Source organism: Octodon degus, unplaced genomic scaffold (genome assembly GCF_000260255.1).
Source record: "Octodon degus isolate 3935 unplaced genomic scaffold, OctDeg1.0 scaffold00009, whole genome shotgun sequence".
Taxonomy (NCBI): domain Eukaryota; kingdom Metazoa; phylum Chordata; class Mammalia; order Rodentia; family Octodontidae; genus Octodon; species Octodon degus.
In genome coordinates, this window is record NW_004524585.1 from 10,210,797 (window position 1) to 10,222,674 (window position 11,878).

Consider the following 11,878-nt stretch of genomic DNA (forward strand, 5'->3'; position numbering starts at 1 on the left):
AAAAAAAAAAAAAAAAGTGGGGGGGTGCTGGTGCTGGTGAGATGGCTCAGTGGTCTAAAGCACCTACTTAGAACATGCTAAGCTAAGCAAAGCACAGGGACCATGGTTCAATCCCCCAGCACCACATGCCAGCCAGCCCCTCCCCCTGGTGGGCTGAGCTGGCCACACACACACTAAATAAATAAAATAATAAATTTTTTAAAAAAAGAAGAATTGGTCTTATAATAGGTTTAAAAGTATGCCTGAGAGAAACAATTTTCTATCAATCCTAATCATAGTTTTAATCCCAGCCTTAATAGAAACTGCTGATAGGCCACTCACAAGGACACTAGTGTGTGTGCTTTAAGGATTCTTACTCTCCAAGGTCTTACCTCTTCTTCCTTGGCCAATCTCGGAATTACTTCAGGATAGAAGATAGGGCCAATAAGAAAAGCAACCGAAAATAGGCATGCTCCTGTTGACTCAAAGTAGTACCCACTCCCTGCTTGGTGACACAACAAAAGAAAAACCTTTGATTAATTCTGAAGAGCTGGATCTCACCTTTTTAATCAAAATCGAAGTTAGGAACCATTATTTCCATATATATCTTGCTAATGAGCTTTCTGGCACTTGACTGTTAAAAAATTTGACTTCTATCATATCAAAGGGAAAAAAAATACTTGCTAAATTACAGAGCCATAGGTTTGAATTTAGTTGAGTATCTTTAAAACTCAAGCCTTCCACAAGTTACTTGGTCCATGATGCTGGACACTTTGTTTATACTTTAATAACAGATGTTATGAGTATGTCTTCCCCTCTTAGGAGAAGTATAAAGTGCCCTGGTCACTGACTATAGAGAGCAGTTTAAGTAAATTTAAAATGCAAAGAAAAAGTGAGTCTCTGAGTTAGATCCTGAGCACCTCTAAAAACAAAACCAGTTCAGAAATTATGTCTAAGGAGTTTTCATGGTGGGGGTGATCAGTCATAACAGAGGCATAATTAAATGTTTTGTAATGCAATTGCTCTGTTCAAAAGAGAGAGAGAGGAACTTTACCAGTACAGGAAACTTTTTAAGACATCATTAATAAAGTAGTTAACAAATATATGAACCGTATGGTGTAATTTATGTATTTTAAATCTTTTATTTTCTTTTTTGTGCTGCTGGCAGCTAAACCCAGATACACTGACCAGTTCTTCCAACCCCAAAATAATTTCCCTATGTATGTGCAAACATGAATACATCTTGTCTGCTCTCTATATCTGAGAAGAGTTTCAATTCAGCCAACCAAAGAGAAGGGGAGAAATATCCTGTGATGATACTAAGCATGTGTGGATGTTGTTTTTGTTCATTCCTAAAAAATTCAGCTTATATAGCATAACTATTTACATAGCACTTATACAATATTAGGTATTATAAGGAGCATAGAGATGATTGAAGATATTCTGTGAGGTGTGCATGGGTTATATTTAAATTCTTTACCATTTTAGATTACACAAAAAAGCCTCAAGCATTATAGACTTTGGTGTCCATGGTTGGTCATGGAACAGGCACAGCTCTGTGTAGATGCACAAAAAATACTCTGTAGAAGGATATATATACAAAAACAACAGTGATCTCTTCTATGATAGTAAGATACAAAGAAGGGGGTTATGCCATAGTTATACTATTCTGTATTCTGTGTATCTATACTCTGTATTGTTTACCTTGTTTTAGTATGTAGCTATATCCAACTTTAAAAGAAAAAAGCAGCTTTTATATGAAATTAATGTGGTACTATTACAAATTAATTGCCGTTCAGCATAAATTTAGAACACAATCTTCATGAGCTTTAGTTTTTGGTTTTGTTTTTTTTTTTTTTTGAGCTTTAGTTACTAAGAAAATTATCTACTATATTGCCCAAACAATGTAACTGTATTATTAAAACAGCTACATACCAAGGTCTTTAAAATAATATTTCTTCTCAACAGATAACTATTGAACAATTAAGAAATGTTTTTCCAAAAGATAAAATCGGCTTTCTGTTAACTGCTAGTACAGTAGAACCCAGTAGCAATGCTTATAAAGCTCATTTTTTACTTCGGCTTTAGAAATTATATTATAAACATAAGTATAAAAAAATACAAATCACAGAAACTTCACTACACCGACAATTTGTGTTTTGTTCTTTTGTTGACTAGCCTTTTTCACTATGCATATGGTCATTCATTTATATACTTACTTAACAAATATTTATTGAATTACCTATTATTTCTAGGCACTGCTTTAAGCAGTTCAACATAAATTAATGAACATAGGCTTTTTCTTTCTAGACCTCATTTGTAGACTGATAGGTAAAATGAGAAATCTTGGAGAATATGATATTAGATAAAGTTGGAAAGAAGAAAAAGTACCAAATCAAGTAGCTTCTTATAAACTGTACTAACTTACCCGTTTGTCTTAGGAACAGTGAGTAGACGGAAAACAACTTGTTCTTAGTAAAAGCCCAAGAAAGCCTATTATGTCCAAACAAGAATCAGAACTGTCATGAAAATGGAGAGTGATGAATAGATTACAGGAATATTTAGAATGTAAATTTTGCATATTTTTGTAATACCTTGAATATGGTGAAGGAGAGAAAAAGTGTCAAGGATGTCTCCTGGGTTTCTGGTTTGCACATTGAAATAGTGGCCATTTAATGAGACAGTACTGGAATAAGTTTAGGTTTAAAGGGAAGGTCACTATTTCAATTTTGGACATTAGTGTTTTTGAGGTATCCGAAAGAAAATGGTTTGAAAGTAGTTGTATGTATGAGTACATTTAATAGTCATTTGGTAGCCCATGCTCACAGGCATTAACAGTGTTTCAGAGAGGAAAGATCATAGGTATCTGCCACTGCTGAAAGGTCATATAGTGAAAAATCTGTTTGAGCAAAATACAGAAGCCATTAGTGACTTGAGAAAATTCTGTTTTGAAGGAATGATACAGTTCAGTGCTAGACAAGAATGGATCAGGCCAAAGGAAGGGAATGCAAGCAGAGATGAGATACCATGCACAGCCTGTGGAATTATAGTGCTGCTGAGTTTACGTCAAAACACATACTAAAAATAAATTAGGAAACCTATCAAATCTGTTCACTACCGTGCATATTCTTTATGACACTGCAGACTCTTACGCTCACCTCAGGTCTACGTGTCTGTCTGATGACTATCTGAAAGCTAATATAACACTCGATTCCTTTCACTACATGTTTCTCTCATCTTCTCTGTTTTATTAAATGGTAATATTAGTTGCTAAAGACAAAAACCTAGGGGCTGGTGAGATGGCTCAGTGGTCTAAAGCACCTACTTAGAACAAGCTTAGCAAAGCACAGGGACCGCTGTTCAATCCTCCAGCACCACATGCCAGCCAGCCCCGCCCCCTGGTGGGCTGAGCTGGCCACACACACACACACACACATACACACACATAAATAAATAAATAAATAAATAAATAAATAAATAAAAAGACAAAAACCTAAGAGTCACCTTCTCTCTTTCACCTTCACCTCCTCTTCACAGTATCCTCAGGAACTATCATATAGAAATGAGTATTTGAAAGTTACCAGCTTAACTATGAGAAACCAAACTAGGAGAGGACATGAGGTCTAAGGGAGAATTCATAGAGCCTTAAGTATTAGTCATAATTAGCAGATAGGAAGTCAGCAAGACAATGGAAAATACTCATTTCCAGTGACAATTTTTAAAAACAAATTTAATATAAAATAAGACATTAAATATTAATATTTTATTAGATGAGTACCTTAGTTGTAAAAAGCATATTATTTCAGATAACTATAAAAATCGATTTTTATAATTTTTTAAAAAACATTAACTTTCTAAAATTCAAATTTTTGGGGCCAGGGAGATGGCTCAGTGGAACAAGCGCTTCCCTGGCAAGCGCAAGGGCCTGAGTTCAATCCCCGGTTCCAAAAAAAAATAAAATTAAGTTAAAATAAAATAAAAATAAAATTCAAATTTTTCATGTGTATACTTCTGTGATTTATGCATATTGAAGTGTAAGCTCATGGTAGAAATGTAATTTTGAGAATCCTTTTTAATTTTAAGCTGCTTGTTAAAAAAGAATTTATATTTTCAAATATAATTAATAAGGGTTATTGACATGCTCATACCAGTAATCTTTCAAAATTTGGTGGATTCACTGAATTGTGTCAGTATTTTTATACAGTTCAAAACTACTGAGTCTTTGCTATAGTGATCAAAGTTTTGGTGTTATTTTATTTAGCATCTAGATTACTCTTGAGTTTAGCATTGTTCAGCACATACACTATTTTAAACTGTATACCTAATTACTTCTCAGAGGAATTGCTAGGAATCTGAGTAGAGCTTGATTTTTAAAAAAATGGTACTCTTGGGCTGGCGAGATGGCTCAGTGGTTTAAAGCACCTACTTGGAACAAGCTTGGGAAAGCACAGGGACCGCGGTTTGATCCCCCAGCACCACATGCCAGCCAGCCCTGCCCCCTAGTGGGCTGAGCTGGACACACACACACACACACACACACACACACACACACACAATAAATAAATGTTTAAAAAAAATGGTACTCTTAAGAGTATCAAAGGATTGAATGGCCATTTAATTTGTTTAGGAAAAACATGCCTTATACATTATCTCAGTTCTACATAGTTAGACATTTATACCTAATAAATTGGATAACCATTCCATAATTATAGATCAAATCAGCAGAGATTTTGAATAGTTTTTATCTATAATAGGTAATATTTTATCCCAGACTTAGTAGCATATGCTAGATAGTCTCTACTAATGGATGGATAGAGTTTAATCTCTGTATTTTCATAGATAAGAGGATAAATTTTGTATCATTAATTTGTAATCAAACTTACCCTAATTTAAGGTCTTTTAATTTTTTTAACTTTTTTATATAGAGTAATTATTTGGTGTTCATGGCAGAACTCTTCTGGTGGTTTGAAGTTGTGAAGCCATCATTTGTACAGCCTCGTGTTGTTTGCCCACAAGGAGGTAACCATTTCTGCACAAATTTTTAACGTGGAAAATTTATGTAATCACTCCTGTTTAAGAGAAGCCTATTACTGTTTTAGATGTCAGATGTTATCCTTCATAGATTGTAAGTATTATATTTTAATATCTGAAAGCCACTAAATCCTCTGTGAAACACTGATGATTAAGATGGTTAGGAGAGGGCCGCCAAGATAGGTCAGTGGACTGAGCGCCTGCTTAGGCAAGCACAGGGACCAGGATTTGATTTCTGGCACCACATGCCACAGCAGCTCTGCCCCCAGGCACACTGAGCTGGCCACCAAGACTGGGCATGGTGGTGTACATGTGTAATATCATCAGTGAGGAGGCTGAAAACAGAAGGATCACTGTGAGTCCAAAGGTGGTTAGGAGAATAGAAAAGAAAATGGAGAGAATGGCTCTGATTTGAAGTCTTATGATTTGGAACTTTTAGCTTTACCTATGTGCATCTTTTATGTCTATCTAGCTTTTATTCATATTAAAATCTTTGTTCTTATTATATTACTTAGAATCTATTGACATTATTATTTGGCTTTAACCTACGATTTCAATTTGCCATTAATCCATTAAAAAAGGTGCCTGGATAAGTTTTTAAATGTAGTAGGCCTTGTGATTATTATATCCCAATGTATTGTACATAATAATAAAACTAAGAAAAACTAAAAAATTTAATGTAAAATTCCTAGCAGTGAGGAACAAAAATGCCTCCTTAACTTTCTCTAAAGTGGGATTTTGCATAAGAAAACAAATTTTCTATTGGTTTCCATTTAAAATCAGATGGTCATTTCTACAGAGGAGAAAATTATCTTAAATTGTAAAGGTTGGCACAGTGATAAACTTTTCTTCTAAATTGCATGGCCAATGGCTATCTCATTTAACACAAAGCATGATTAGTATGCATCACAACTAGCAGTATTCCTTGACTTGCGATTTTATTTTTCTAATCACTGTAGTTATCTCCCTTCTTTCACAAAAGTTGACAAGAAAGGGGTAAGGAAGAAGGAAAAAAGGATTTGCCATGGAGGAGGTGTATCATTCAGAGGATGCAGTAAGCTTACCTCAGGCAGTGTCTTAGTTTCTTTTCTCATTGCTGAAACAAAATACCCAGCACCCACATGTTACCAGAGGAAACGTTTATTTAGCTCACAGTTTGTAAAAGTTTCAGTCAGTAATCAGCTAACTCCAAGGCAGAGTGGCACATGAGAGAGAGGCAACAGTTCATGCTGGCAGAAAACAGTAAAAGCAGCACATAGAAGAAAGAGAGGACAAGATAAACCTGTCTGTCCCTTATATTGTATCAAATCTACCAGCATAGGATGGTACCAGTCCAATCAGTGAACTAGTTCAGCAGTCAGTCATCCTTATCCCAGCATTGCACGGTAAATCAGTCATACACTGTAGCTTCAGCAACCTCTGAAAAAAGCCTCAGATGCAGCTTTGGGAGGATATCCAGACATAAACCACTACAGGTAACTAATTGTTATCTCTAGCAACAGTCTGAAATTTGCAATGAGTAGTCTGTCCTAGTATACATAAGCTATTTAAAGCAGATTCTAAATATTGAGCCTTGGTTACTAAAAGAATATCTTTTCAGGGGCTGGTGAGATGGCTCAGTGGTCTAAAGCACCTACTTTGAACAAGCTTAGTAAAGCACAGGAACTGCGGTTCAATCCCCCAGCACCACATGCCAGCCAGCCCCGCCCCCTGGTGGGCTGAGCTGGCCACACAAATAAATAAATTTAAAAAAAAAAAAAAAAGAATATCTTTTCAAAAGTTGAGATACTTCCCTAAGGCCATTATATATCTTTAGTAATTATCATTTACAAATTACCATATTTCTAAAATTTTTTAAATTAAAATATTTTGACATACATTGATTTGTATTTTATCTATACAGCCCATTACTCAAAATGCCAGCAAAAGTTGCATTGAATGTCAAAGTAGAAAAGTAAGTTGTAGAGGGACCAGGGAGATGGCTCAGTGGAATAAGTGCTTCCCCGGCAAGCGCAAGGGCCTGAGTTCAGTCCCTGGTTCCGCAAAAAAAATGGTGAAAAGTAAGTTGTAGGGGCTGGGGATATAGCTCAGCAGCGTAAGTGCGTGCCTGGCAAACACAAGGTCCCAAGATCAGTCTGTGGTACCTCAAAAAAAAAAAAAGTTGTAGACTGGGTGTGGTGGTGACACCTATAATCCCAGCGCTTGGGAGGCTGAAAACAGGAGGATCACTACAAGTCTGATCTGTGTAGTGAGACCCTGTAGACTCTACTCAATACATTAAAAAATAATAATAAGGGACTAGTGAGATGGCTCAGTGGTCTAAAGCACCTACTTAGAACAAGCTGAACAAAGCACAGGGACCGCAGTTCAATCCCCCAGCACCACATGCCAGCCAGCCCCGCCCCCTGGTAGGCTGAGCTGGCCACATACACACACACACACACACACACACATAAATAAATAAATAAATAAAATTAAAAAATAAATAAATAAAATTGTGACAATTAAAAAAATAAATAAAATAAAAAATAACAATAAGTTGTTTCTCAATTACTTATGAAAAATGTAAAACTCCTCCAGTGGGTTTATTCTCCGGTGAATTGTTTTATCCAAATGTCAGCTGTTCCATAAAAAATGATGACCATGTGATTCTGAAATTCTATGAAAACTTTCACAAAATTGAGCAAATTTGCTTTTTAAAAATGTCTGTATTACTTATAGTAGGCTCCTTTCTCTCCAGTTAACCTTTATGAAGTAAATTCTTTAAAGTCAGAATATCTTGCATTTTAAGAAGTTTGACCCTTTGAAAATTATTGTTAAACATTTATGGCCCAGAATTCCTGAAATAATGTTAGAAATATCCTAAATGCATAATTTTGAGGTTCTTTTATTCTAGCTGAACCTGTGAAAGATATGCCATCAATTCCTGTCCTGAATGCTGCCAAAAGAAATGTCTTGGAGAGTTCATGCAGTTCTGACTTCACTTCAAGGTAGATATCATAATCACTTCATTTTCACTATTTCCAGTCCATTTGCCAATGAAATTACATAGTTTACATTAGTAAGACTTTCTTAATTTTTAGTTCAATTTTCAAATAAGTTATATTAGTTTAACCTATTAAAGTATGTTTTATTTGAAATTTACAAGGAAATAAAGCTTTCATAAATGCCTTTAATGAACTGCACTGAAAAGTGGTAATATATCCTATGGTCCACATAACCAACTTGAAATTATACTTGTGCTGCAACTGCATAACTTGCTTATACTTGAAAATTGTCTAATTGTATAACAGAACTATCTAATAAATTAACTCTCAGACCTCAAGGAGATTTCAAAGTTTTATTTGATTTTTTAATCTTTGAAGCAATTTTTCCCAATTTTGGTTTCTGATTACTATTGTTATTGAGAGATAACAATATAATATTTGCTACAAATACTAAATCTTTACCTGCTGCTACTTTATCCCTTAATATCAGGAACTAAATTGAAAACAAACTGAAAATATTATACTGTTTAATATCAGGATAATTCTAACTACTGTTCCAAATATATGATAGGGATATTAGTTTATTTTAAAATGTTCTTTGGGGGGCTGGTGAGATGGCTCAGTGGTCTAAAGCACCTACATAGAACAAGCTTAGCAAAGCACAGGGACCGCGGTTCAATCCCCCAGCACCACATGCCAGCCAGCCCCGCCCCCTGGTGGGCTGAGCTGGCACACACACACACACACGCACACACACACACGCGCGTGCACACACACACACACAAAATAAATAAAATTTAAAAAAATAAATAAAATGTTCTTTGACAGATCATATAAGCAGCATTTGTATTTATCAGAACCAGAAATCTGTATTGACTTTTTTGGGATTTTTTTTGTTTGTTTGTTTGGTTTTTGGTTTTTGGTTGGGTTTTTTGTATTTTAGTACAGGGTCTACAGGGTCTCACTACATAGATCAGACTCTTAGTGATCTGCCTGTTTACAGCCTTCCAAGAGTTGGGATTACAGGCACGTGCCACCACGCCCAGTCTCAATTACTGTCTCAATGTGCCCTGGGGGCGGGGCCGCCATGGCAGGTCTGGGGATCGAACCCTGGCCCCTGTGCCTGCTTGCAGGTGCTTTTATCCACTGAGCTATTTGGCTGGCCCCTGGGGTGTTATATTGATTCTCCAGTCTATCCGCTTTTTAGGCTTAAAATTGATGCATTTTCAGAAGTTTGAATCACACACTTAAAGGTACATTTAAAAATTAAAGCAAAAAAATTTTAGTACTTTATAATAACATGTTACTCTGAGGCTGTGACTTACTAATTCACATTTTAAAAGTTTCACTCTCAAGTTCTGACTAGTTTATGTGATGACCAGTGCTTGACTGAACATTTGTCAATATTCGTATAACTTTTATAAGACTTGTGTGAATTGTCTGAGGTCAGTAGGTATTTCCTCTAAATCACAAAAACATTTTTTTAACCCTCTAATTTAGTACTATGAATATTCTTATTACCATGTGCTTTTCTATCCATAACTCTCTGGGTTTGTGGTTTTTGTTTTTGATTTTGTTTTTGCGGAACCGGGGATTGAACTCAGACCCTTGCGCTTGCCAGGAAAGCGCTTATTCCACTGAGCCATCTCCTCGGCCCCTTTTTTATTTTTTTATTTTTTTTAACTCTGGTTTAATACCAAGGATATAAGTTAAAACACTGTTGATCAAGGAGCATGTATGTATTTTTCCCATGGGTAACCTTTTCTAAATATTACGTCCTCAGTGCTTTCTTTATTTTATTTATTTATTTATTTATTGGCGGAACCAGGGATTGAACTCAGGCCCTTGCACTTGCCAGGGAAGTGCTTATACTACTGAGCCATCTTCCCGGCCCCTCAGTGCTTTCTTTTTTGGTTAGTGTTATTTACTTTCTTTAAGAAATATATATATCAGTATTCTAGGTCATCACTCTTACATTATTTTATCTTTAAATTCCACCTTAAAAGTAGAAAGTGAATCACTCAAGAGGTTAAGGCAGGAGAATCACTGCAAGTTTGAGGCCAGCCTAGGCTACATAATGAGTTCAAGGGCAACCCAAACTACACAGCAATACCCTGTCTCAAAAAACAAAACAAGGGGCCGGGGAGATGGCTTAGTGGAATAAGTGCTTCCCTGGCAAATGCAAGGGCCTGAGTTCAATCCCTGGTTCCACCAAAAAAAAAAAAAAAAAAAGCAAAACAAATAAAAAGGTAGAAGGTGAAATTTGCCGCCTTAGGGGGTAGATGATTTTGTAATTATTATTTCCAGGAAGCTGAATGAATAATCTACATTTCTGACACTAGAAAATATTTTTTAATTTAGGTTCCATAGAAGTTTCATCCTTTTTTTTTTTTTTTCATTGAGGTACCTGAGTGACTGGTTTTTCCTGGTTTTGCTAGCAAAAATTATTTTTATAACCCAGACAGACACCTAAATACTTTTCCTTGAAGAGTTGATTGTGTATTATCCGTCTGAGCTAGTAACGCCACATGGTCCTTTGTCTTGTAGGAACAATGTAAGCACATCTACAGTACAAATATTATTGTACTTAAAGCACCTATGAGAAAGACTAGAAGACAAGCACACCAAGACATTTTTCAGCAGCTACTGCATATATTTGATTACAGCTTATCCAAAAATTGAACATGCTCAAAATCACATGTACAGTTACAAGAATGAGACAGTAGGCTTTTATAAAAGGTTAACTATTGCTTAGAGAAGAAAGGGTGAGTATGTTTTAATAATCAACTTGCTTATATTCAGGAGTACCCTCCTGTCAGAGCTAAGGGAGAGTGGTCTCAGAGCATCTCAGAGAGAGGTGTAATAAAAACAGATACATCAGGGGAGCAATGTGAGTATTCCCTGACCCTAACAAGTGATTACAAGTAAACAGAGGATATTGCTTTTGGAGAAAGCTCTTTAATTAAGCTTTCATTAAATTGTAATTTTGATCATATGTATCTTAAATCCTTTGGTTGACTGTTCATCTCATTTTATGTTAGCTAAAAGATAATATAGCCAGGGTGAGCTACAAAAGTCATTACATCTTTCTTACTCCTCAGTTCTCAACTGCTTGGGAGTGGAAATGTTTCCTCATTTGACTCAGGAACATAGCAGACTAAAACTTACACAGAGGAAAACTAGGAGAGCATAACTTGATTCTAGCCAAATATCACAATTTGAGGAAGAGGTGCCTGATCTCCTGCATTAAGTAGGATAGAGTAGAATTCACTAAGTTGAAAGAGTGGAAAGTCTCATGTCTTTATAGATACTGATGTCTTAAGGCACAGCTCACTGTCTTAATGTAACTGGTAGATACAGCTTTACAAATACAGCTAGCTGATGAATAGGGAGGCTGTCAAGGTCTTCCAGAAGGTTTTGCTATATGTATACTTTTTAGAAACTTGAACTTAACCAAAATATTTCATATTGGTTTCATTTAATACCTTCTTTATTGCTCAGTTTTATTTTAATCTTTATTAATATATGTTGCAGTATATAATGATTCCTCATAGGGAGTTAGTGTGCATACATAACATATCTTAATTCTGTTTTTATTTCCCTCCCCTACTGTATCTCCCTCTATCTCTTGGTCCCCTTTCTGGTCTGTCTGTCTTTTTTGAGTTTTCGAGACAGGGTCTTGTTTTGTATTTGTGACTGGTTTTAAACTCAACAGTGTAGCCCTGGCTGGCTTCAACTCATAGTGATCCCCCTGAGTCAGCCTCCCAAGTGCTGGAATTACAGGCATGTGCCAGCCAACCCAGCTGCTTTGTTTCTTATTACCTATCTTTTATTTTTCTTTCTGATGTATTTGTGCTCTGTTTCTCATATGAGAAATCATG

General features: G+C 35.8%; 1 protein-coding gene across 3 annotated transcripts in view; it reads left to right on the forward strand.

Annotated features, from left to right (window-relative positions):
• Camsap2 (calmodulin regulated spectrin associated protein family member 2) overlaps positions 1-11,878 on the forward strand; it is a 114,709-nt gene that overhangs the window by 84,989 nt on the left and 17,842 nt on the right. For all 3 annotated transcript variants that reach the window (XM_004625322.2, XM_004625324.3, XM_023707820.1), the window contains 2 exons: positions 4,905-4,998; positions 7,907-8,000. In XM_004625322.2, the coding sequence (XP_004625379.1) occupies positions 4,905-4,998; positions 7,907-8,000 (188 nt within the window). The remainder of the gene's footprint in view (positions 1-4,904; positions 4,999-7,906; positions 8,001-11,878) is intronic.